The following is a 26,084-nucleotide window of genomic DNA, read 5'->3' as shown; positions in this document are numbered from 1 at the left end:
ATATGACAACTCGTGCCAGATCCTACATATATGCGTTATTACACTGTATCTTACACAGTGATACAGGATTTTGGGAAAGTTATAAGTTTGAATTATAAATTAGAATTAAAAGTTGTATCAATTTAGCAAATGTTTAATCAGGCGTTTACATTTATGTGCCATTATATTACATCCATCACTGCTATATAAAAATAAATATGTCTTTATTGCACAGCTAGAATTATCAAGTGCAGATAACGAAATCAAATAACAAATCCGACCAACTAAAATTAATTTTTGAAGTATAATTAATATGTGAATCTTATATTGAAATCGCTGTTGCGTTCTACTTATGTTCTAAAATCAAAGGCAATAGCCTCGACATGCCTTTCAGTTTAATATGTACGTTAAAAACACAATACCCAATTTTAAATCTTCAGCAATATGTTCGTCATGTCAATACATAAATTAAACGCCATTTAATTTCAACATTTGGCGATCGTAATTAACCCACTTGGCGCATGGGGAAGTTGCAGTTGCAGAAGTTGTCAATTGACGATTATTCAATGAAGTTTGTTATTGTTTTTTTATGGATTTTTCGCCATTTAAAACAGAACAGAACATAATAGTTTATTTTGATCTAAGCATATATACAGATCATCGTCATAAACATACATATGCAATAACAGCATTCATACATATGCAATAACAGCATTCATTTCAATTAAATAGAAAACATACATCATTTTGAATAAAGATCGATTTAAAAAGGAATGAAATACAACATGTGTTAGTAAGAATGTCACATCGAAGAGGTTAATATATAGTAACCACATAATTTTGAAACGTTCTTTAATGACTGCAACAAGTATTACATTATCCTAAGCTTTTAGGCTTTGTGAAAGATTTGTGAAAGATATATAATGTATACTACATATATAAGACATTTTCTCGCAGTCTTTCAGTCATTCTCGCCGGTCAATTAACCAAGTTACACTTTCTTTTCATAAGTTATCTAGTTTACCAGTACTAAGTTCATATACCTATATATATATATACCTTACTGACAACTCCCCTACTTGAATCTGAATAAGGGTGAAAATCGCCGTATAAATAACGTAATGAGCAATGTCCACACAAATCATTTGGCCGTGGATGTTATTTAACTTGCACAGCTTTAATATTCGTTTCAGTAAGCGAATTTTGTTAAGGCTGCCCTATCTTAAACCAAACCATACATTCATCATATGCCAGTTAATTGATATATATATATTATCAAACTGTTAATCAAAAATAAAGGAATGTCTGTTTAACGAATAGATGACAGTTCACTTAAAAAGTTAAAAATGACGGATATTGTTTAGAACTTGAGTATTAAAGCTGTGTATGTTTGTTCCTTGCTGCATACAGTCTTCCGAAGTGACCATCCTTAAGGAACGGAAGACAATAACAGACATTAAGATGTCTGGAAATGATGGTCCGATTACATATGTGTTTGCTCGCAAGCTTTTTTGGTTAAACAGTGAATTTTGGTGCTTTGGATCAGTGCAACAGGAACAATACCAAGACGTTACATTTATTATGTATCAACTATAATAATCATTCAGTGTTTCCAATAATAATATTCCGAACATTTCAATGACATGACACATACTATGAAATTTCCAATGTTATACTAAGAATTGTACGTATATATGAAGACAATATTCAGTGTATAATATATTTTATACAGTTATAAAATGATCATGTACTTAAATATTACTTTATCACTCATGTACATGTAGTTTTAGTCATCTGAGATATTGTGACATTATTGAACATACTATCACCTCGTCATTGAAGGCACAACACACATAATCAAAGCTTTGTCAAGAAACCGCTCAAAGTCTAGCATGCAACACACATGTTAGATCAAAATCTACAGCTGTTGCGGTTAATCAATGAAATGTTTTTAAACATGTATTAATACAACAAACAAAAACACATTATGAGTACCACGATTTAGTGTATTTTTATTTCTACGTATTTCAGTGTGCCTGACAAACCGTTCCAGTGTATTCCACCTGAAGTTGATATCTCATGCTTGTAGTAGTATTTTCCGTTCAACCGAGAATACCAACAGTTATTATACCACCAGCCACCCTCATTACCGCAAGCACAACAGCCACTATTTTTATCATTGTCTGCATCGTATGTCGAAAACATCTGTCCATTGTGATACGCTAACTGATCACCAGCATCTCCACTGTATCCTCCAACCTTCAGGGTAAATTTGCCAGCCTCTGACGAAACACCAAACTCGTTATACATCGCACAAACCTTCTTCCCTTCAAATGTCTCCATGTCTATGCGCAACTGACGCGATTGAAATTTAGTTAGTTGGTAGATATACTCGTTACCCAGCCAGAAGTCACCATTTATATCACCAAATCCTGCCTTGTATTCGTCCCAAGACCTTTGAAAATCAACCGTTCCGTATTTGCGACGCTGAATTACGAGCCAGTCCTTGTTTTCATTGATCTCGCAATATACAGCTATGCCTGAGGGATTAAAGTCTGGATATATTGTATGAATCCCGCTTTCATTTACATCTTTACAAGATGTAGGTCGCTTCGCCCTTGTATTGTCTTTATTTTCATGAGTCTCAGCAAATGTGTTGAAAATATTCTGAAACTTACTTGTATAATTCATTACATGAGATGTGAAATTGTCCAAAGATGTGTTCATACTCTGTATCAAAAACTTCACTTTCATACTTGATTTCCTGAAATCAGGTGCTTTTTCCTCCGATTGTGACAATATCTTTTGATTATAAATGTCCTCCATCTGTTTTATTTCCATCATAAGTTGTTCTTTTATTTTTACCGCCTCTTCTCTGAACTGTGTCATAGAATTATTTAGTTGGTCGTTCGTTGTTGATAAATCATCAGAAAAACGCATTCGACTATTTCTATTACCGAGAAGATGTCCATCGAGAAATTTCGCATTGAGTCCAGAAGATCCTGCCAATTTGGCATACACAGTTGCGATATCCTCTCGTCTGTAGTCAACTTCAGTTTTAAGTTCTCTTCTTAAGTCCTCTACAATATGTTCTACGTAACTAAGCCTTTCCTCAATTCGATTGCCGGGAAAACATGATACATCTTTAGAGAATATACCAATCCACATAACAAAGAAAACCGAGAGCTTCATTATTTACTTTGTGCTGCTATTTACACTTATGATACATATATTCGCAGATTAGTCGCTATTCAGCGCTTACAGAAAACTGAAATAATTTTACCGACAGCTGCGATCCAACAAAACAAAAACTGTGTAAACAGAGGGAAAATCCTGAAGTAACGTGAATGTCTGACGGTTAACAAATGTGTATTCTTTACCGGCATAGCTGTTAAACCAAGCTTTTCACCTAAAATGACCTTAACATAACGCCAGCAGGCCAGAGTGAATACATTCGAATATTTCATCGGCTGATTCGAGAGAGGAAAAACAACATAACTTTAGCTACATCACTGCGTCTGTGAACAACGTTAAAGATGTAACATTGTTCACTGTAAGGAATTCCAGACTACTCTCTGCATGTTCATACGACACAAAGACACACATTTTGGCCCAGTTATAATTCGCGCTAAAATCCATTTTGCTGCCGTATTCGGTCAACCCGTCTGAAAGCCTGAATAGTCTACCGAAATGTTTCAGTTTGCTATTAATTACTCAGTTCGACTTAAATGTAGATGTACCATTTACAAGAAGCAATGAGATTTTTAAGACCCGCGGCATGCGTAAATTGGCCTTATTCCTTATGCGGCCAGCGTAGCTATAGCCCAGCCCTCACATATCTGGTCAGGATATACCTCATGAGACCACAAAACCTTAAGTGATTTTATAGCGGACAGCGGAGCTCCTGACCAGACTGTGCAATTGCGCAGACTGGGCTTGAGCTTCGCTGGCCGAAACGCCATAACAATCATTTTCGCATGAAGCAGCTTTAAAAGTGTGATTTGAATGTTTCGAAAGAAAACTGCATGTTTATACAGTATGTCATATATTTTGATGGTGAAGAAATAAAATCATTATAAGCCATTTGAGGACACATGATGCGATCTCAAGTATTTATGTTTTACCTACGAACACTATTGTCTGGTTTGAATATACGTGCACTAAATAACTTACATTTCATGCCGTGGATAAGCGACTAACGAGTGAAAAACAACAACAATAAAACCTTTGTATTCAATTTATTTTTTTAAACAAATTTTTCTAACTTTATTTCAAAGTCGGGATATACGCCGAATATCTGTTTAAAAGACATTTCTTCTTTTAAAAAACACTTCTTTTTTTTATATTCTCGATTCGTGTAATAAAAATGCATGAAAAAAAAATTAAAGACTATTATTTTATAAAATATTTTTATGAACGTATTTTTCAGTCACCTTCGTTTGCTTTTCTATTTCAAAACTTATTCCGGACTTTTGAAAAGTCCCTCGAATATTTCGGCAAATAACTAATTAAAATTCATATCTTGATTACATATTCAAACCCTGGGAAAATATGTTTGCATACTTCCAACCCATTACCGCCAATTTATTGATGTTCTTTAGAGATACCTTAATTGCCTATAATAAAACTTTCGGAGCCGTTTTCACTTGATATTTTACAATATCATTCTTGTAGTGGTACTTTCCGGTCAGCTGAGAATGTAAACAGTTATCATACCACCAGCCACTTCCATAATTGCAAGAACAACTGCCACCACTATAATCATTGTCTGCATCGTACGTCGAAAACTTCTGTCAAATGTGATACGCTAACTGATCACCAGCATCCCCACTGTATCCACAAATCCACAAACCTGCAAGGTGTATTTTCCAGCCTCTGACGAAATACCAAACTCTTTATACATCGCATACACATTCTTCCCTTCAAATGTCTCCATGTCTATTCGCACATGACGCGATTGATATTTTGTCAGTTCGTAGATATACTCGTTACCCAGCCAGAAGTCACCATTCATATCACCAAATCCCGCCTTGTATTCGTCCCAAGACCGTTAAAATTCAACCTTTCCGTATGATATGCGACGCTGAATTACGAGCCAGTCTTTGTTTTCATTGATCACGCAATATACAGCAATGCCTGAGGGCTTAAAGTCGGGATTTATTGTAAGAATCCCGCTTTTATTTACATCTTTACAAGATGTAGGTCGCTTCGTCTTTGTATTGTATTTATTTTCGTGAGTCTCAGCAAATGTGTTGAAAACATTCTGAAATGTACTTGTATAATTAATTACATGAGATGTGAAATTGTTCAAAGATTTGTTCACACTCTGTATCAAAGACTTCACTTTCATACTTGATTTCATGAAAGCAGGTGCTTTTTCCTCCGATTGCGACAATATCTTTTGGTTATAGACGTCCTCCATATAAAATAATTCTTATATACACTTATGTTTCAGCATGTTTTTATTTGTTTTCAATATTTAGCAAATTCGGGACTTTTGGAAGGTCCCTTAAATAATTTTCGGCATATGATTAATTAAAGTCATACCTTGCTTTACAAATTCAAACCGTGGGAAAAGGCCACTTCATATTTTATCTCACCTATATCTCTCTTAAGTATCGGCAGTACGTTTGATGTGCCGAGATACGAGATACGAGATTTGCCTCTATTAAAACTGTCAGAGACGTGTACAATTGATATTTTGATATCTCTATCAAGGACCTACTGTTCTAATTACGAATTGCCATGGAGCAAAATATAGATAAACACGAATTTTCAGGGTCTGTCCTAGACACGATTGGCTTTCGGGGAGGACACGACACATATTTATGCTGAAATATACTATCAAAATACCAAAGTTATTAGTTATTTTCAATTATTAAACAAATAACTGATTTGTTTTAAACGTTTTACAACACACACAAAGCTAATGTGTATCAAACCCATTCTCAAAATAGTAAAATGCAGTACATGTAAATGTAAAAAAAAGAAGTGTTGAATGTTGCCCTGATACGTTCTTGACGATGATGTTTGTTGTGTGATCTTTTTTAAAAAGAATGCGTGTTGTACTCGTTTTGCACTTTCTTAATAAAGATTCCGTTAATTATTGTTATCAATTAATAATATACGATGCCCTTTAAAACTTTGTATTATATCATGTATAGTAACTGTACAGGATTTTTTTTATCGATATTGTCATGAATTAAGGTTCGGGAAGTTGGCAAAGACATCGAAAATCAAAGATCGAATTCCGCTGTTTCGAATATCGTGCTTGCTGAGATTAATATTCAAATATGAACAAGAATATCGAGTAAGGTTTCATTTCGGAACTTACGTTAAAACGTGAAAATATCGAGCGGTTGTGAATATCGTGCCAGCTCTAACATCGAAATTCAATCATGAAACGCGAATTTGTGCTAGGTTAAATTTCTAGCCAGACCTGACATCGACATTGAAAGATGAACCGCGAATATCGAGATGGTGAGAATATCGTGCTAACATTTATAAGTTTTAAGGCTACTTTAAATCAAAGAAAATGTAAATATAAAACATGCTTTATATATAATTGCTTACATTAATGTATGCGATTAACAATTGGCGTCCTAAACATGGTTGCTTGAGCGAGACGAGGATACGACTCCTGTTCTTTTGGTAGAATAAATTACAACACACATCTTGTCGATGCATTTTAAACTAAGAATTCGCATGCGCAACGGAGGGCGACAGTGCGACGACGATAATTAGACAGTGCGATGACGATAAGGCGACAACACGATGGCGCGATATTACGAAAATGCTATTACTTTCGGTTTTCGCACTTTTGTGTTGTATCCATGTGGTGCTTTTGTTTTTCTAGGTCGACGAATGTCCGTGATGGCATAAGTCGGCCTATACTCAAATATCAGGAGTGTATACATCCATAGGTCATCTGTCCTGCTTTCCGTGTTTGGTGCAGCTGTCTAATCAAATGTTTACCGTTTCTTTATGTCTATTATAATGTATATAAAATTGATCGCCACTGCTTCCAAATTAACACTTTCTTATTCAGCATCGTTTAGTTTACAAGTTTTGCACCGACGTTAACATGTTCATTTCGAACCCTTACTTAAGATGTTTAGTATTGATTGTGTATTGTAATAAGAATAATTACCAACAGTACTGTAAAAAGCAACATCGCTTGCACATATTTTATATGTATACATGTACATTCAAAACATTTTATGCATTGATCAGACACGTTGTTGCATTCACTTGAAACGCACTTGATTTCATCTTGCAACATTTCTAGGTCGGTGCCCGGTAAGTGCAATCGTTGTTTCGAAGCAAGGATGGCCTATCGACAGTTGTTGTTACTAATAATATAATAAAGTCTGGCTTTTAAGAGATGATATACAGTAGAACGGAGGCACGACTGTTTACAATCTAAAGAGATTGTGAGAATGTCGTGCAAAGAAGTTATTGATTACATATATGTCGGACTGTTTACATATTTTATATAAGTAGCTTAGATAAGTGCTATGCAAACGCGACATGGACTTTTATTCTTCAACTATATAAGATAGTTAAATCATGCAATTAAATTTCATAATTGTTACTCTAGAAAACGTCAGATAACGGAATATTAAGCGATACAAATTATGCATTATTAATTTCTCTTATTTTCTCGTATAACGTATGCTTTACAACTATTTTCCGGGTATGTGTCGATTTTGTCGCTTATTAACAACGGTTTAAGTTGTCATGATTAAGCACGAGTATTTTATTGAATAATGTCTAGGTATTTCTGGAACTACTTACACAACATTAGGCTCAGAACATGGTTTGTAGCAGAATAGCCAGTACTCATTTTCCTTCTTTGTCTAGAGAAAGCAAGTCGCAGGTCGTGGCAGCATATTCAAATTTGAATGTTTTTTCCTCATTTGCACAATTTATGCAGATTGTCTTTATCACAGATATGTCTGATTTTCCTGAAATACAATTTAATTTAAATTTAAAATACAAAATACGGACGTACTCGCATGATTGCAAATCACATCGTAGGTCTGCACAAGTGCACAAGCGCAACTAAAAGCCTTCTTTATTTGACAATTTTGTGCAACCTTGCGTTGTGTCGTCAAAGGTTGATGATATTTTTCTGTAGTCGCTGTACATAAAGGGTCTAAAAGAACTACTGGAAATATGCTATATCTTTGGAAATAAATGGTGAAATGCCTATACTATTTCTAAAATAAGTCCCCATTCACCTAAATACAGCTGATATATAAGGATCAACACCAATTGCAAATTAACAACCGCCTGAGGATTACGCAAACGTACCAAACGTACACCCGAACCGCTTTGTCATCGACATAGCATAGCATCTATCACTCATGCCCATGGCTTAGTTTAAGGACACGTATGCCATTGAAAATTGTTTATTGCACATATATTATCCATGGTCATGACCTATTGGAAGTGTCAATTCAATCAATTAAGAAATGTAGACGTTCGCTTTTCAAAATAATATCATTATATGCTTTCCAACCGATCTACTTAGTGACTTTAATCCTCACTCTCCCAAACGTGTTTCTGGTGGCATAATTACTTGAACTTGGCAAGCTGGAATGCCGAGCTTTTAACGCAGCAGTCGTAAACAAGGTTTTGATTCACGTAAAACATCTTCAAAAACTGACTGAAAGTAGTGAGGACCAGCAAATGTTTCTTGAGCATTTGACTGTAAAAGGCAATTTTAACAAAATCGCCAATAGTAGTTTGAACACAATTGTCTTAAAAACTTATAAGGCTGTCTGTAGTAAATGTGCTTTATAATATATATATATATATATATATATATATATATATATATATATATATATATATATATATATATTTATGTGTGCGCGTTATGACACTGTATCTTACACAGTGATACAGGATTTTGGGAAAGTTGAATTATATGTTTGATCAATTTAGCAAAGTTTTAATCAGGCAAGCGTTTACATCTATGTGCCATTATTTTTCATCCATTAATGATATATGCCAATAAATATGTCTTTAATGCACGGCTAGCATTATCAAATACAGATAACAAAAATCAAATAACAAATCGGACCAACTAAAATAACACTTTGATGTATAATTAATATGTGAATCTTATATTGAAATCGCTTTTGCCTTCTATTGATGTTTTAAAATCAAAGGCAATAGCCTCGACATGCCTTTCACGTCAATGTGCCCTTTAAAACACAATTACCCATTTTAAATCTTCAGCAAATATGCCTGTTTGTCATGTCAATACATCGCCATTTAAATTTAAACATTAAGGCGATCTTTATTAACCCACGTGGAGCATAGAGAAGATGCAGTTGCAGCTGTTGTCAATTAAGGATTATTCAACAGCATTTTTTTGCTTTGTGTGGATTTTGCGCCGTTTTAAATAGTATTTCAATCATATCTCGGTGATAAATTAACCTAGTTACACTTGTTTAAGGTTAATTGGTGCACCAGTACAAATTTTATATACCTATGCCAGTAACTGACAACTTCCCTACTTGAATCAGAATACGCGTGAAAATGGCCGTTTAAATAACGTCATGGTCAATGTCCACACAAATCATGTGGCTGTGGATGGAATCGAACTCTCCGTGGATTGTAGTCCAGCGCGTTACCTACTTTACTTTGCGACCAACGATTTAGTTTTTTATTTAACTTGCCAGAGATTTAATTTTCGTGTCAGTTAGCGAATTTTGTTAAGGGTGCACGATATTAAACCAAACCATACATGTATAATATGTCAGTTAATTGATAGATATATTATCAAACTGTTAAGGACCGATAAAGAACTGTGCGTTTAACGAATAAATTACAGCTCACTCAAAAAGCATTTTGTTAAAATGGCGGATATTGTTTAGAACTTGATTATTACAGTTGTGTATGTTACTTCCTTGCTGCATAGAATCTTCAGACGTGACAATCCGTAATAAACGGCCGACAATAACAGACTTTGAGATGGCTGTAAGTGATTGCCCGATTACATATGTACTAGGTCGCAAGCTTTCTTGGTAAAACACTGAACTTTGGGGCTTTGGATCAATGCATCAGCAAAAATACCAAGAGGTTACAATTATGTATCAACTTTAAAACTCATTCAGTGTTTCCAATAATAACATTCGGAACATTTCAGTGACATGATATATACTATGACATTCACAATGTTATACTAAAAAATTTACGTATATATGAAGACAATACTCAGTGTATACTACATTTATACAGTTATAAAATGATCTCGTACTTAAACATTACTTTATTACTCATGTAGTTTTATTAAATGTGTTCTCATTTCCATAATTATCCAGTTTATTCAAAACATAAAAAGAGCACACCGACTTATGATATGCCTAGCTAGACTTGTCTGGTTTATCCAAAAACGCGATTTTAAATTGTTGATATGAGAGAAGTTCTGGTGTAACATTTTAATACCAACCAACATAAGAGGAAAGTAATAACAATCTTTAAAAATGTCTTTCATTGTTTCATAATCTGAGATATTGAGACATTTTTTATAATTAAACATCCTATCACGTCGTTATTGAAGACACAACACATATAATCAAAGCTGTGTCAAAAAGACGCTCAGAGTCTGGCAGGCAATACACATATTAGATCAAAATCTACAGCTGTTGCGGTTAATCAATGAAATGTGTTCAAACATGTATTAATACAAAAAAAATACACATTCTGAGTACCACAATTTAGTGTATTTTCCTTTCTACGTATTTCAGACTGCTTGCCAAACCACGCCAGTATATTCCACTTAAATATGATGTATCATTCGTGTAGTAGTATTTTCCGTTCAACTCAGAATGAACACAGGCATTATACCACCAGCCACCACGCCAACCGCAAGCATAACAGCCATCACTATTAGCATAATTTTCTGCATCGTACGTTGAAAACTTATGTCCATTGTAATACGCTTACTGATCCCCAGCCTCTCCACTGGATTCCCCAACCTTCAGGGTAAATTTTCCAACCTCTGACGAAACACCAAACTTGTTATACATCGCATACACCTTCTTCCCTTCAAATGTCTCCATATCTATTCGCAACTGACGCAATTTACATTTTGTCAGTTGGTAGATGGTTCTTGTAAAAAATATATAAATAATTATTGAGACGTCTGTCTTGGAAAACAGTTAAAAGAACAGTAAGCATGTCTTCTATCTGTTGAACATTGGCTATATTGAAATTATATTTAATTACATTTTTGAAAGGAAAGCTTTCAAATGTAAATATTTTTTTGAAAATCCACTGGTATTAATTTCAAATATATTTATGTTGATATCGAATGAATAAATTCATAAAACTTTAAACATGTTGATGCAGAGAAAGTGAAAGTCGGTAAGCCACAACTGATACCTTTTTAAGTCAACAGTACGGATTCTATTGCATTTTCAATAGTTTTCTGATGCAATACAATGTAATAAACTTTAATAAAGTTGTGTTGGATATATTTTACTCAATTGAAGATTGACACAATGCCCTCTTTAACATAAAAGCAATAAAAGAAATGCTGACACACACAATTATGCACCAACAAGCGCATGCAATGAACCAAACAAATCAGTTTTCAAGACAACAAGCAAATTCGTTGGATTGATATCCCCCACTAAATAAATTTTGTTTATGGATGGGTGTAGAACTAAGAGAAAAGATATTAGTGACGGGTTGTGCTCTTTGTCAATTTTTTTTACCACTCATTTGTATCTGTGATGAGTTTGCAGACAATAAAATGCAGACCATTGCCTGATAATTGAGAACAATTACATCAGGGCATTTTGAGAATCCATTTTAGTGTGGTAGAATCCTTACCAAATAAGGCATTTTTAATCAAAATGTGTGATTTTTACCTTTGTGTGTGACTTTTACCATGACCCTATCAACCTGGATCTTATATTTGACACTCAGCTAGATAATTGAGAGCAATTGTGAACAGTTATTACAAAATCCTTAGATGCATAGTAAAGAAATGACAAAATAATGAATAATTCATCAAATTTTTTACCTTTGATCTCAATGTGTGACTTTGACCTTAACCCCTTTGATTATGGGTGTTGAATGTGAAGCACCCCCAGATGATTGAGAAAAACTATCGCAAGTTTCATGGCTCTGGCTCATCTGTTAATGGAGATAATGCTCTAAGCTTATATTAAAAAGCATGTTTTCAAGATACAAACGACCATAACTTCATTATAAACAGATGGTGTACAATTTGGCGTGCACCATCCTCTTATCAATATATATACTCAAAGAAATCCGCCAAAGCACTTCCAAGATATGGCTCCGGACACAAAATTGCCATTTTTTCAAGATACAAAGGGCCATAACTCCGTTATTAACATATGGTGTACAATGTCATATGGCGTGGATCTTCCTCTTATCGATATATATATACTCATACGTTTCAATGAAATCCGCCAAAGCACTTCCAAGATATGGTTCCGGACACAGAAGTGCCGGACGGACGGACGGAAACAACAGTATCCCAAAACAATATCCCTCCGCCAAAACAATATCCCTCCGCCTATGGCGGCGGATAACAAGGCCAAGACTCAGACGCTAAGTAAACCACTCATACCTTCCTCCTCCTCTGGCAGTCCCAGTTTTCCCTCTTTCTCTGCTTCACCTTGGTCAGTCTCGCTGCCAGGGCTGCATTCCGCTTCTCTTTCACTCTATCACTCTTGCTGCGCTCAGATTTCGTCTACAAGATCATTATTGCAACATTTTGATTTGAGTGCAATGATGGATCTTAATTGCCAGCAAGGGCCCGTATTCACCAACCCATTTTTTAAGTTTATAGCGAGCCCGAAGAGCACGCCACAGGCGTGCTCGAGGCGAGCAATACGGTAATACGAGTATTTGATTGTGCAGGTTGTTGTTTTGAAAACGTTTGGTACCTGCGCGCGTAATATCCGGAACCGAAAATTTTCGAAGTAAATAACCGGCGTCTCTTGATGGATCATAATGACAAAACAGATAAACATGATCAAATTTACGGCTTTTACTATTCTAAAATTCTTCTCTTAATTTATTGTGACTATAATTTGAATATCGCATCAGCATTCTTTTTGTAAAACAGTTGCCTTAATTCCGGTAGTTCCCCGTTCGATGACGTCATCACTAAAATTTAACACTGGAATTCCCTTATTTTTAACAAAAAAAAACCGTTTTTGAAATCATCATTTCACGTTGTTTTTTTTATTTCATAAAAAATAAATAGTATGCCAATTTATTTTATTATCTCAAGAAAAAATGTAAATGAACTGGTTGGCGGAGTCTTTTGAGGCTATGTATGCCAGGCTGTGACGTCATTATGTCGTCTGTCTGTCACTACCAAAATTGTTGTGTCATTCTCAATTCTTTCAGGTAAAAAAAAAGATAAATTGTATTTGATAACAACAATTTTGCATTGCAATTGAAGCTTAAACTGTGTCTTAAACTGATACAATCTGTGCTTCATTCAATAAACAAATCCGATCGTTGACATTTTTTTATATTTTGCCAGTCCAAAAAAAGACAAAAGTTCATTTGACAGAAAATGTCACTTACTACATTTGAGAGACTCGACAGTGTTCTTTATTTGGTACAAGCTGTACCACCAGATTGCAACTGTTTCTTTCACTGTCTAAGTCATGCAGTGGCAAGAAATTTTGATAATTCTAAAATGTTACGAAACCTGATCTGCCAAAGAATTGTCAATGCTTGGGAATTGGCAGAATAAGGTACAAATGTATCATGGCCATGCCTTTTCATTAGATATATACACACAACTGATATGCTGGATGGTAATTGGTTGGCACATGTGACTGAAGTTGAGGCAGCCTCTTATTTACCAAAGTTTGACATCGAGGTATATTTAAAGGGCGTAAATCAAAACGGCCAACACACCTACACATTGGTTACATATCGTACAAATTCAAAGGAAAAAGGAAAAGTTTGTGCTGCTGGAAAATGATCATTTCAAATATTGTACCGTCTCGTAAATCATAAAAATTCGACTTAAAAAAAGGTGTTATATCAATGGTATTAAATAACATGTTTTGGTGGGTGACATTATTGTCGCTGACTTACCTTGCATTAATTCCTAAATTATTGTAATTTGATATTACTTTTACTTTAAATGCTCAAAAAAGGAAAATAAAACAAATATGCTGCCTGACCCTTGAGAAATCTAAGCACAGTATGCAACATGGAGAAACAATCGTTGATGCCAGTGACAATGATGTGCACCTGAAAATTATAATTGACAATGTAGCAACAGTTGACTGTTCTAAATTTGTACATTGTATGTTCTAGTTGATTGTTAAGTGTTTTAGGAGGTAATGCTAAGGACATACATACTAGAATAATATATATGTCCTCGGTAAATACCAGTCTTTGTTTGCTGCATAATTTGTTTATAGTTTCATGCATTACAGCAACTTTCACCTATATATCTTCTCTTCATATATACATAATTATTGAAATATAGGTCACTGTATGGTTTAGATAATTAATAATAAAAAATATTGAAGTTATTTAGTTACAATGCTGTTCTGTTGCTCTTATCCGCAGTTGGTGTGCGAACCATATATATTTCTGCCAGATTTGTGCAAAATTAGGTAATTTTATCTAAACTACACAGTCGGCAAATTAGCACCATTTTACAAACAAAAGCTTTTGTGGGCTTTTCAAACATTACCTCATGTGAGCTTTTTAACTGACAATGTACTGTTCTAAATCATACCAAAATTTAAATTAAATGTAATTCTTTGTAAAAAAAAATCTAAACAATGTAATCATGCTTTTATTCAGCGTTGCATTTTACCTTTATATTTTTTGAAAGGTCAGATACCTTAATTGGTAGAGCAACCCAGGCCGGTATCATTAGATGGCCCATGTGTGGTTTCCTGTCGAATCCCAATCTGACCTTCGTAGGTAAACTTGTGGTTGCAAGACTGGCAACTGATAGTGTGACATTCTGTTTTAGGCGGAGTTTTGGGCTAACAGTTCAGTTAATCTGGTCACATGAAACCCTTTAATATGGCCCGTTTGTTGTTTACTTGCTGATGAACATAATAATTAAACGTTCGTTTCTTTATTTCTTATACCAGTCTTTACGAACTCCACGTTCTTCTGCTAGGAAGTGCGTTTAATTAAATTAAATTCAAATAGTATCTTTATTAAAGAGTGTGTCTTATTTCACATTAATGAAGAATATTTTAGAACTAATAAAATATGACAAGCGTTTGGATATATACTGATACAGAACCAAAATGTTGTACATGATGGAGAGGTGTTTATAATCAAGTTTGACTCATTATTAAAGCAATTCCTGAATATTCCAATTTAAAGAATATCCAATATTCTTACACTGGCGTTTATTAATTGTTTAGTGACTATCGGCCCCGAGTTGAAGTGGTGATTCGACCTATGGCCATGTCTTTTTCTTGGCCTAGATATGTTCAATACAAACATTAAGACAAATTTTCACAGAAGGTTACAAATAAGGCATCAATATTTAAAATAATGTTCATTAAAATTGTCATGTTGTGATTGAAATCGTCTTGGTTTTCTTAATTAGATAAACATTATAATGTAAATGTTAATAATAAAGCTTACACTTTCATTAACTTAACAAGTTACACGTTCAACTAATAATTCATTTAGCAGAGCTTGAAATTTACAGACAATTGTATTCACAAAATAAAGTGGTTTATCAATCAACTTAACAAAAGTCAAAACCTACTGGAAAAATTATCTTCCTTGTCCATTGTCACGGTTGCACATAAATGAACCTAGTTCTATGTGCGCTAGTGTCATCCGAGATTAGCCGGTGAAGTCCGCACACATTAATCAGGCACGACCATACTTTCCGCCTAGACCAGATTTTGTTTTAGAAGAGACTTCTTTTAATTGAAAAAATCCATAAAAGCGGAAATTGTCGTCTCTGATTAGCCTGTGTGGACTGGACAGGCTAATCTGGGATGAACATTTTTGCACATGTATTAAGTCCAGTTCTTCAAGAACGAGGCTAAAATAATTTTGATTCTATTTACCATTCTTCATGTTTTATTTCTTGGTGATTGGATGGGGTGAACCATTATTAATCGGGATAGAACTTACAGAATCATTGAACATGTATGGCCAATCAAATGTATCATACATACACAGGTCGTACTATCGCCACATGGCTGAACTTCTGCGTATTGATTATCAGTTGCTACAAGGTTAGATTTATGCATTATAGTCTAAATAGTGTATAAGCTATCTATCCACATATGCTGTATCTAGTATTCAATGAACAATTATATATTCAGATTATTTCTGAGTTTGGTTTGCCTATTAAATTTACTTGAGCTTTCTCAGAAATGTGATTTGAGAAATTTGTTGATTTGAGTGTAAGAACGTATTTCATGATATTTTCATATTTTCAATCGCCGCACAACCGCAAGTGAAAATATCTGCTTTATAGAACCATGAATGAAATGCTAATATGATCTTACACTGAGATCAACCAAAAATTTAATGGCATGTCTTTGAAACGATAACTAAACAAATATGCCAGATTTCCAGGACGAAGCAACCTACATCATGTAAAGATGTATATAAAAGCGGGATTCACATAGGTATTGCTGTATATTGCGAGATCAACCAAGACAAGGACTGGCTCTTAATCAGCGTCGCAAATATGGAACGGTTGATTTCGAACGATCATGGTACGAATACAAGTCGGGATTTGGTGATATAAGTAGTGACTTCTGTCTAGGTAACGGGTATATCTTCCAACTGACAAAATTTCAATCGTATCAGTGGCGAATAGACATTGGGACATTTGAGGGGAAGAAGATTTACGAGAAGTATAACGAGTTTGTCGTTTCATCAGAGGCTGGAAACTATAACCTGAAGGTCGGCGGTTAAAGTGGGGATGCTGGTGATTATTTAGCGTATCACAATGAACAGAAGTTTTCGGCTTACAATGCAGACAATGATGGTAATAGTGGTGTGCTTGCCCTCATGGTAGTGGCTGGTGGTATATATTTAACTGTGTACACTCGCTGCTGAACGGAAAGTATAACAACAAGCATGGCAGTCTGAAATTAGTAGAACTTACCTTGATAGGTCTGACAAATGTGGTAGCACGTCACACATCATATGAAGCGTAAAGATAAACTGGTAGTTCTGGGAAAATTTGGAGAGGCCAGCTGCCCTTGCATCGTTTTTTTCTTCTGCCTCACGTTCCAAGCTTTTGTAGACAGATGGAAGGCGTCTCTTCATGGTAGTGGTCGCCTTGTCGTGTGATAGCCAACTTACATCCTTAGCCTCCACAAGCTTGATGTCTGGTTCCTGGAGTAACTCCTCAAAATACAAGATTTCATGACCACATTGTATAACAAAACGGTATTAATATCTACATGCCTTAAATATAATAATTATTTATTTGAACAAAACTACCTTATTAATTCACCAATAATTATATTTGTGTTTGTTCTTTTAACACTTACTTGAATGTCTTGTAATCCCCGCGGTCGCACAGCACTCTTTGGGTAGAAACGATACAAGTCTCTTATGATGTCCTTTAACTTCTGCAGGTATGCAAATCCATTTGCTGCTTGTCCGGCTGCCAGGGCGAGACGGTAAGTAACACAATGGTTGTTTATGGGGTGTGGTACAAGTTTTATCAACTGGGCAGCGACACCGTTTTTGGCACCCACCATTACATTTGACCCATCACTGCCGAACGCACACATATGTTCTAGTAGCAGATGGAGCTCTCTAAAATGTGTTGTGATACTTGTGGTGATGGTGTCTGCCTTGCCGTCGGCTAGTGGCAGTATTGAAAGGAAGTTTTGTGGCTCCTTCCATCTTTCAGGAACCTGATGAATATCATGTGTGGAATAATAACCGAGCAAATTTTCATGTAATTTATCATTTGTCATTTTAAACAGACGCTCACACAAATTAGTCTATTACAGTTTATTTTGTGCTGCCAAAACGTACCTTATGTATACTGTCATCTCACTGATGACAGCTATATCCATTGTCTCATCCACCATGATCGTGTACCATGGCGACTCGATGGCCTGGGTTAGGATGTCCTGTTGAATGATTTTGCCCATGGCCAGAACCGCTTCTTGTATAAAACGCTGGGATTCACCTTTGTTGTTCTGACCTTCGTTCATGTTGGCCAGGATGGAGCAACCTTGGAGCTTCACTGAAACAGCAATTACTCATGATAAATTTTGAATCAACTAGGCACTTAAGAAAAAAATCTCATTGATATAGAATGTATTAAAACAAACAATGTCTGAATAAAATATATGTTCATTTATATTTTAAATGTCAACTAGTTACTGTAAATAGGACATCATCATCATAAATAGTCAGTATTTTTTTCTAAATCAAATGTGCAACTTTTTGTATACCAAATTGATCACATTAACTTACCTAGATCGTTAAGTGGGAGGTAGTTTGTGGTGTGAGGAATATCCCGTTTAATCAACCAATATAAATTCTTGAATGCGGCAATCCTGGCACTCTTCTGTAGAGAGCCTATCTCTTCCAGCTGCCCTACCATATTTCTTGGCGCCAGGCGGTTTGCCTCATACATTTTGGCCTGCGAGTGAGTCTCTGGCCTCTGATGGCGATTAAGTGAGTCCCTTGCCATCCATGTGCAATGCACATCTACCCACGGAGCGGAACCGACTGCTGCACGCGCTGGCACCGTCTGCACATGTGACGAACGCACAAAGAGCACATCATACCTACACAAGGGTGGATTAGTTTTCGAACAATTTATTTTTGTTCTATAGTTTCTAACATGTTTATGAAGTTACATTAAGATATGCTTTGAAATATAATTATATGTTTAATGACTAATCTTTAATACAACAAAACATCTGTTTAATAAACTGTTTCAATCACTTTTTCAAATTTATTATTAACTTGCGATTTCATGTTGTGATGTATTTGCTACAAACTTATTTTTAAAATGTTTAGATAAGTAAATATATTCTTTATCTTACCTCCTTCAACTTCTTTGACCCATGGAAAATCTTGTTCCCAACTACTGTCGAACTCACTAGCACGCTGCTTGAATTGCTTCGTTGGTGGGTGGGGACTTTCAGGATCACAGGCAACGTCCTGGTAGTCAGGATGTGAAGCAAAATACCTGGATTTATAGGACGCATAAAATGTTTTTGCATAAACGTGTTCTACAATATGTCCTGATTAAGAATCCATCGAATACCACTCTGGCATTGTTGAGCATTTTGAAAAATCCAAGATGGCCGCCAAAGTGGCCGCCAAAATGAAGAAATCATCATAACTTTTCCAAAAAAATATGTATTTGCTTTATTTTGTCTCAAAGTAAGTATTTTTGTGTTGTTTCTTTGTTAAACGATAATGTTAGAACATAAAATAAATAATTACAAATTAAAAACACCAACAAAATTCCAAAATGGTCGAAAAAATGGCTGTTTTTGAAAAAAAGCGACATTTTTCACGAACAAACTGTCATCATATCTTTATTGAGTCTGAACCTTTATCTTTTAATCATTTCCTCAAAATTCTGATTTCAATACACTTGAAATTAAACAATGGAGGTCACAATATCAGACAAAGTGTGAACTCCATATAAAAACAAGGTGAATACTACACCATAAACTAATTTAATTTTGATCAAAACCATATGGTTCAGGTCCACATTAGAACCGTCTTAATTATACGGTTCTAAACAGTACCAAAAGTATAGGAATTACATAACAACGTTATACACATGACAACAAAAACCAGTTATTTATTAATAAAGAGTAACTTACTCCCTCTAAATGTGTTTTGTTATTTATTTGGTATGCTTCACCATTACTGTCACAGTCCTCCGCTTCACTGTCATTATTGTAATCTGCCTCCTTTGTTAATCTGTTCGCACAGTTGCACGTTTGATAGCAGCTGCAAAACATGGTGCATGGCAGGTGTGCACCATAACACCCACACCTTTCTGTTCCACAAGGTTGATCAGATGAACAACCACACGATACTAGTTTCAACACACTTGCTGGGGCTAACGGTTTATCATCGGCAATTAGGTCGGGCGAAAGAACCTTGCCCACTACCTCTTTTTTCAAACCAAACTCAGTTACATTGAATGTTGGGGGATCTTGTTCTAAGGTGGCTTTCCAAATGTATGTTTGAAGATGAGCTCTTTTGACATTTTCTAAGAAAGACATAGTTGTTGGTGGCAACGCTTGTAGTTTTGGCATATTTCTTATATTTTTCTTCCCTATTTTGGGATGCCAAACTTCATACCTGACATCTGACATACAAGCTTTGTTATAACGTCCATGGCACGCTGCAACAAATGATGTTGCTTCTGACAAGACAAGATCAAAACTTGCATCCTTGACACCAAGATGATCAAGGTGTGATCCTTTCTCTAACTGTTTGATGACCTTAATTTTTCCAATCTCAGTTAGCCTAGCAACTGTGTCACAGCCGGACAACGCATGGGCTGCCAATAAACTTGGAATTATTGCCTTGTTTTTCTGTGTTGTAGCACCAATATCCACAATCGTTCTGTATGCACTTGTGCTTTCCATTAAGACTGTACATGAAAGGGTTCATAGTCAAATATACATGTAGTAGTAAAACAAACACATCAGTATCGTCGCATATGACCTTGACACAGACAGCTCCCTCTTCTATAGCCTGCACAACTTGTCGAGGAATAATTAAATCGGCTTCTTCATGGTTGGTTCGCAAATCCACTCTGTCCATGATATTATTTCTATGAATATTTACTGGAATATCCGATGAACCTGTGATAATAAGTTTATGTTGTACTTCTTGTAGATCATTCTCCCTACATCTGAAGTCTTCACATATTAGGTCTATCAACTGAACCTTATTTTCACAATTTGTCAATATAATTTGCTGGGCTGGAAGAGGTGTTGAGGTGGTCAATTTATGACAAACTGTCTTGCAACTACTGGCTCTTCCGGTTCTTGTTCCATTCTTAATGGTGTTTGCATGGTATAGCTCGAATATCAGATACACATCACAAGAACTCAAATGTAGTAATACAAATCGCCACAATCTATTCACAAAATCCTGCACTGTACCATTTGCAGGCCAATGTATGCACTATAGAACTGCACAACCATCTATTACAATTGTGTCTGGCGTTGATGAAAGTCTAGCTGACTGGGTTACTTGTAGTTTCCTCTTCAATGTTGCTTTTGATGTAGCTATCTTCATGTAACCATTGTTATCAAACATTGAGGTAAGTACTGTTGAAAGTTCGTGGCTTAGGACATCCTTCAAGTCGACTGATCTTGATGACATTAAACCTATTACTCTTCCATATATCAAATCCGTGTCATAGATTGTTCCTGTCTCACATGTCACCCCCTTTTTGTTGATAGCCATTGTTACAACCTTGTTGGTCAATTTGCTATGAAAACCTTCGGGCCATGTGTTTTCAAAGGCAATCATTTGTTCTATCCCAATTGTAAGAGCATCATCAACATTGACACATTCATTACCAATTCTTCCTGATACAATGTTTAAGACACCAGTGCTGTGTTCTGCAGGATTCATTGGATCAATGCATGTATCCAACTTCTTTTGAATATTCTTCCGATCAGCACTATCGGCTTTCACTCGAGCAGATGACTCTTCTGCATGTGTACTGATATGTGCAGATTCTTCTTCAATGTTCCTCATGCATTTTATGTCTTGGATAAGCCGGCTACATATATGGAGACTTTAAAGCAGATTCCTTAAGTGTTATGCCTATAATTCCTCCAGGTCCATGACCATAGCGCATAAATGTGGTCTCAATAAACATATCCGACCAGATACCATTCCATAGCCCGGCATGATGGCGCATCACATGCTCACCAGCAAGAAATCTTTCTCTGACATGTGCAGACAGATTTTCCATAGACTCTAAGTAATGCAATCTATATCTTGCGTAATTAATACGCCCGGTAGCAAAGAAATATGGCATCATAGCTACTACTGCTGAGAGATGCTGGCCCCATTCTGCTTTTCGTTGGCTCGAACAACGAGCATCATGATGAAAACAGACTTTATCAGGCAGTCTAGCCAAAGACGGGTTGTTCTACTATTCTTTGCTTTACTCTCCAGGGCGAGCATAAGGTCGTCAAAAGAGTTTGCATAAGGAGATTCTTTTCTTAAAACCTCTTCAGCTACCATTCTGAGGGCGCTTACATTTTGTGGAAAGTTCTTCCCCGTCAACATCCTGTTCACTCCACCAAAAGATGCCTTTAATATGTCTTCAAGACCACTGTTTGCCATCAGGACTCCAACACAGCCAACAAAACTCAGCAAAGTGTGCATTCCTCCAAGTCTTGGATTAAAGTCATGAAATAGCATGAACCCACATTACATTTACCATAACACGATAGAGCTGTTGGTCAGCGGTAAATATAGTTAAGTCTTGTCCACATTGATAGGTAAGTCGCTGTGCCTCGCACATTGCAGTCATCATGGTGTCTGTATCAGAAGGTATCATGTCGATCAGAGGCGAGTACATGACTGATGAACCAGGTTTTATTGATTGGCCTTGCCTGCTTACAAAGGCTGTATTGTATCCACCAAACTCAGGTAAATTGTTGACAAGTGTTATGTCACGCATAAATTGAAGGTATAGGTCTCTAGCTCTTGCATTTAAAACCGCCTTTTCTGCTAACATTCTCAATGGCAACACGCAGCGCCGAGGGTAATTTGCAGGCATATTAGGCCTTTTAGGTCCCTGGTAATGTTGGATTTTTAAATATGACTTTATTGGAGTTTTCATAGCATCCCTAGATATCCGATCAATTGCCCGGTTATATCCTGGTGTTTTATCTAAGGTTCTTTTATTTTGGGTTAATAAGAGTGCAAGTGCATGAGTTGACTTGAGTCCGTTTTGTGATGTGACATTTGCATCAAAATTATCAGCAACAGCCTGGATCAAGCCTTCATTTGCATCAGTTATGGGTCTTAGAGTGGGGTTTTGTTCCTCTGCTACTGTAGATACAGCTGCTGATGTTTTGAAAAGAAGCACTTTATCATAGGAGCATGTTACACCAAAGTCATATCAATATTGTATTCTTACTTTTTCTCTGGTTTCAATACCAAGTTTAATTTGAAGAGATGTCGGTTTATTGTTTACTAGACCTGTTACCATATTGCAAATTAACAATGCAGGGAGATTGTTATTCAGTTTGTCCGACATGCATGGGCACTATCACTTATTGCACTCTCTGAGGAGGATTCATTATTAGTCCTGACAAAGAAATTAGTGATTGACGATTTTCCTGACACAGGGACTTGTAGTTTCTTAGATCTTTTCATTCTATAATCCACACAAACTAAAGAAAAATATTATGTTCAAGGTATTTAGCGTATTCCGTAAATATCAAAGTAACTAGAGCACGGGCTAGAGCACCGTCGAGTTTAATCGACCTGCTTGAAATATCGACCCTGTAACGAGAAATGAAGTGTTAAAGTGATGTAAGCATTAATTGTACGTCGTCATAGATTAAATTGTATGATGTCATTGATGACGTTTTTACAACTGGTTTTACTACCACTACGGTTTGTTTACAACGAACAGCTTCTCGCATCGATTTTTGGCGCGATTATTAAACAGCGGTTTAAAGGTACCGGTAAGTACCTTTTTTTAAGCACCGCGGCAACATGATCGGAAAAACAAGCGCCGCGGCAAAATTTATTTTTACGTCCAAGCACCGGGGGCCCGCTGTGCCTAAACCGCCTTGGGAAATGCCTGATATATATATATATATATATGTATATATATATATATAGTGGACCCAAATACATTTGTAAATATAACCATTTACTGTTGTAGTTGCTTTGAGCTAAACCCTAATATCATTGTATGATCAACTCAGTCGTTCGTTGCCAAACAAGGCTTGGTGGACCAAAAGTAAATGGTTATGTCGTTACTTTGAGCCAAACCCCGATATCATTGTCTGAGCAACTCGGCCGTTCGTTGCCAAGAAAGGCTTCGAGCATGTTACATATGTATTCATGCCATCACTTCTAAGGATCTTAATATTTTCACATCTCACTACGGAAACCAGTCCGGCAACAATGTCTTTGTGATCGCTTCACAAAATGACAATGTTTTAACTTCTTCGACCACTTCCATTGCTCTGTTTGCATATCACGACGTATAACAGTGTGTGATCACTATGTATTCACCTCGTCCATGTCACGAAATATGTTCAGGAAATATATTTATTTCCTGTTTATTTAGATTAACTTTCCTTTAAAATGATGTGTGTTGTGTGGGCACTTCAACGCATGCTGTTATTTTATATGTATATTAATGACGACGAGCTTCACATGCTTAAGTAAAAAATAAACTTTTCTAATTTTATTAGCTCTACGTTGTTTAATTATAGCCACAAGTTGTTTTCGAAATTGTCAACATCTCGATGAAGAATGCGATATTAATATCGCGATCTTGAATTAAATTATCGCAATCGTGAATCGTTTTGATGCCATCTTGCATCGTATTCTTTCACCTGACCATCGCAATCTAACAACCTTGCATCGTAATAACGCAAAAGTGACCTTTGTTAAATAATGGCGAAAAATACATTGCAAAGGCACTTGACTACGATTCTTTGTCGGGAAATCACGAATCGATATTGCGATAATAAGATTCGAGATAGAAAGCAACTCTGCGAAATAAGGATATTAATAATCAACTAAAACACGGATTTGTTTTACTTTGAAGTATATTTGTCTTACTTCTAATAATAAAACAATAGTTCAACAAAATTGCCATTGCACCACGGACTATCATTTAACCTTTGATCTTCAATTGATACATACATCTCTACAGTAAACTAGATGCGTGCTACTCATCTCAGTTTTCTTCATGTGATCTGAAAGTGTATGATAGGGTTATATGTATCAAATTCAACGTTGACATTGAAATGTTTTCTTTAATCTGGCGATTGAATGTAAAATTCTGTCTAAACACGCTTAAAAAAAATTAATAAAGACCTAAATCATTAAAACAACAACATTAATTATGCAATGGTATGGATGAAGTGAGGACATTATACTTTAACAATGTTTATGCCAGACATGTAATTGCATAGTCCTTGTCGATTCTGCCAAATTATTTGAAAACGGATACATTTTGTTGCATGTCTTGCTAATGGTTTAAAACAAATATTTAAAACAAAAACTGGTTTTGATTTTGATTAATGTTATGCTCTGTGTGCCTTAGTTCGATCACGTTAAACTTTGTCTGTGCGCGTGCTCAACATCAACAACGATTACTGAAAACTTGCTATGTTCGATTAGCTGTCTTCATGACGTCACAAATGGGGGATCACATAAGCTAGATAAATAGTTATTTGCTCACACGAATACTAAAGCTAGGAGCGAGACATTCTAATGTTATTTTTTTAGAAAGTTTTTTCAAATATTTTGAAGATTTTCGTAATGTGTGTCTAAACAAGTTATAAAAATTAACAACAACTAACAATTAAGAAAGTAACGGAAAAGAACATAAAACACTCATAAAAGGAATGTCTCACCCCTTCTAATAGCCCGTTTTTCGTGGCAAAATGATACATGAACGCTGTTACTGCATTTACCACAGAACGCCAAGTTAACTATTTTTAAGAACGGCTTGTTGTCTGCTGGGGGATAAAAATGATTGCAAACGCAACAAACTTCCGTACAGTCGATGTCATCATCAGATGAGTCCGATTGAATTAAAGTGATGTGCGTGACTATTCCACGTGTTTAAGGCATGGGACTGATGGACAATGTTCCTTTGGACTTTTTAGAAGGCATGACCCCTTCAATACCAACTTTTTTATTTATGTGTTTGCCCACAGTTTCCTTTTGACCGTGTGTTCGTTTAAAGTGTGCTTGTGATTTTTTTTCCACTTGATTTAGGTGTCTTTGACGCACTTGGCTTGGCTTTACAAGAGGAGCTGCACTCACAGGATTTCAATGCAGAAACTTGTTTTTCTGTGTACATATCCTTAAGATACGCATCCACTGCTTCTTTACCGGACTTGACA

The 26,084-nt window shown here is 35.8% G+C and overlaps 1 protein-coding gene across 2 annotated transcripts in view; it reads right to left on the bottom strand.

The window, feature by feature from the left end:
* Positions 1 to 1,543: 1,543 nt before the first annotated feature.
* The window catches only part of LOC127853284 (ficolin-2-like), a 34,176-nt gene continuing 9,635 nt past the window's right edge, over positions 1,544 to 26,084 (bottom strand). Inside the window, exon 2 of one of the 2 annotated variants that reach the window (XM_052387666.1) lies at positions 1,544 to 2,434. In XM_052387666.1, the coding sequence (XP_052243626.1) occupies positions 1,981 to 2,434 (454 nt within the window). In that variant the 3' untranslated portion in view covers positions 1,544 to 1,980. Of the gene's footprint in view, positions 2,754 to 26,084 lie in introns of both variants that reach the window. The other variant, XM_052387665.1, reaches the window with a different exon arrangement.

This window comes from Dreissena polymorpha, chromosome 12, assembly GCF_020536995.1.
Source record: "Dreissena polymorpha isolate Duluth1 chromosome 12, UMN_Dpol_1.0, whole genome shotgun sequence".
NCBI lineage: Eukaryota > Metazoa > Mollusca > Bivalvia > Myida > Dreissenidae > Dreissena > Dreissena polymorpha.
The sequence above is the reverse complement of the archived record's forward strand: the minus strand, read 5'-3'. Positions and strand labels throughout refer to the sequence as shown.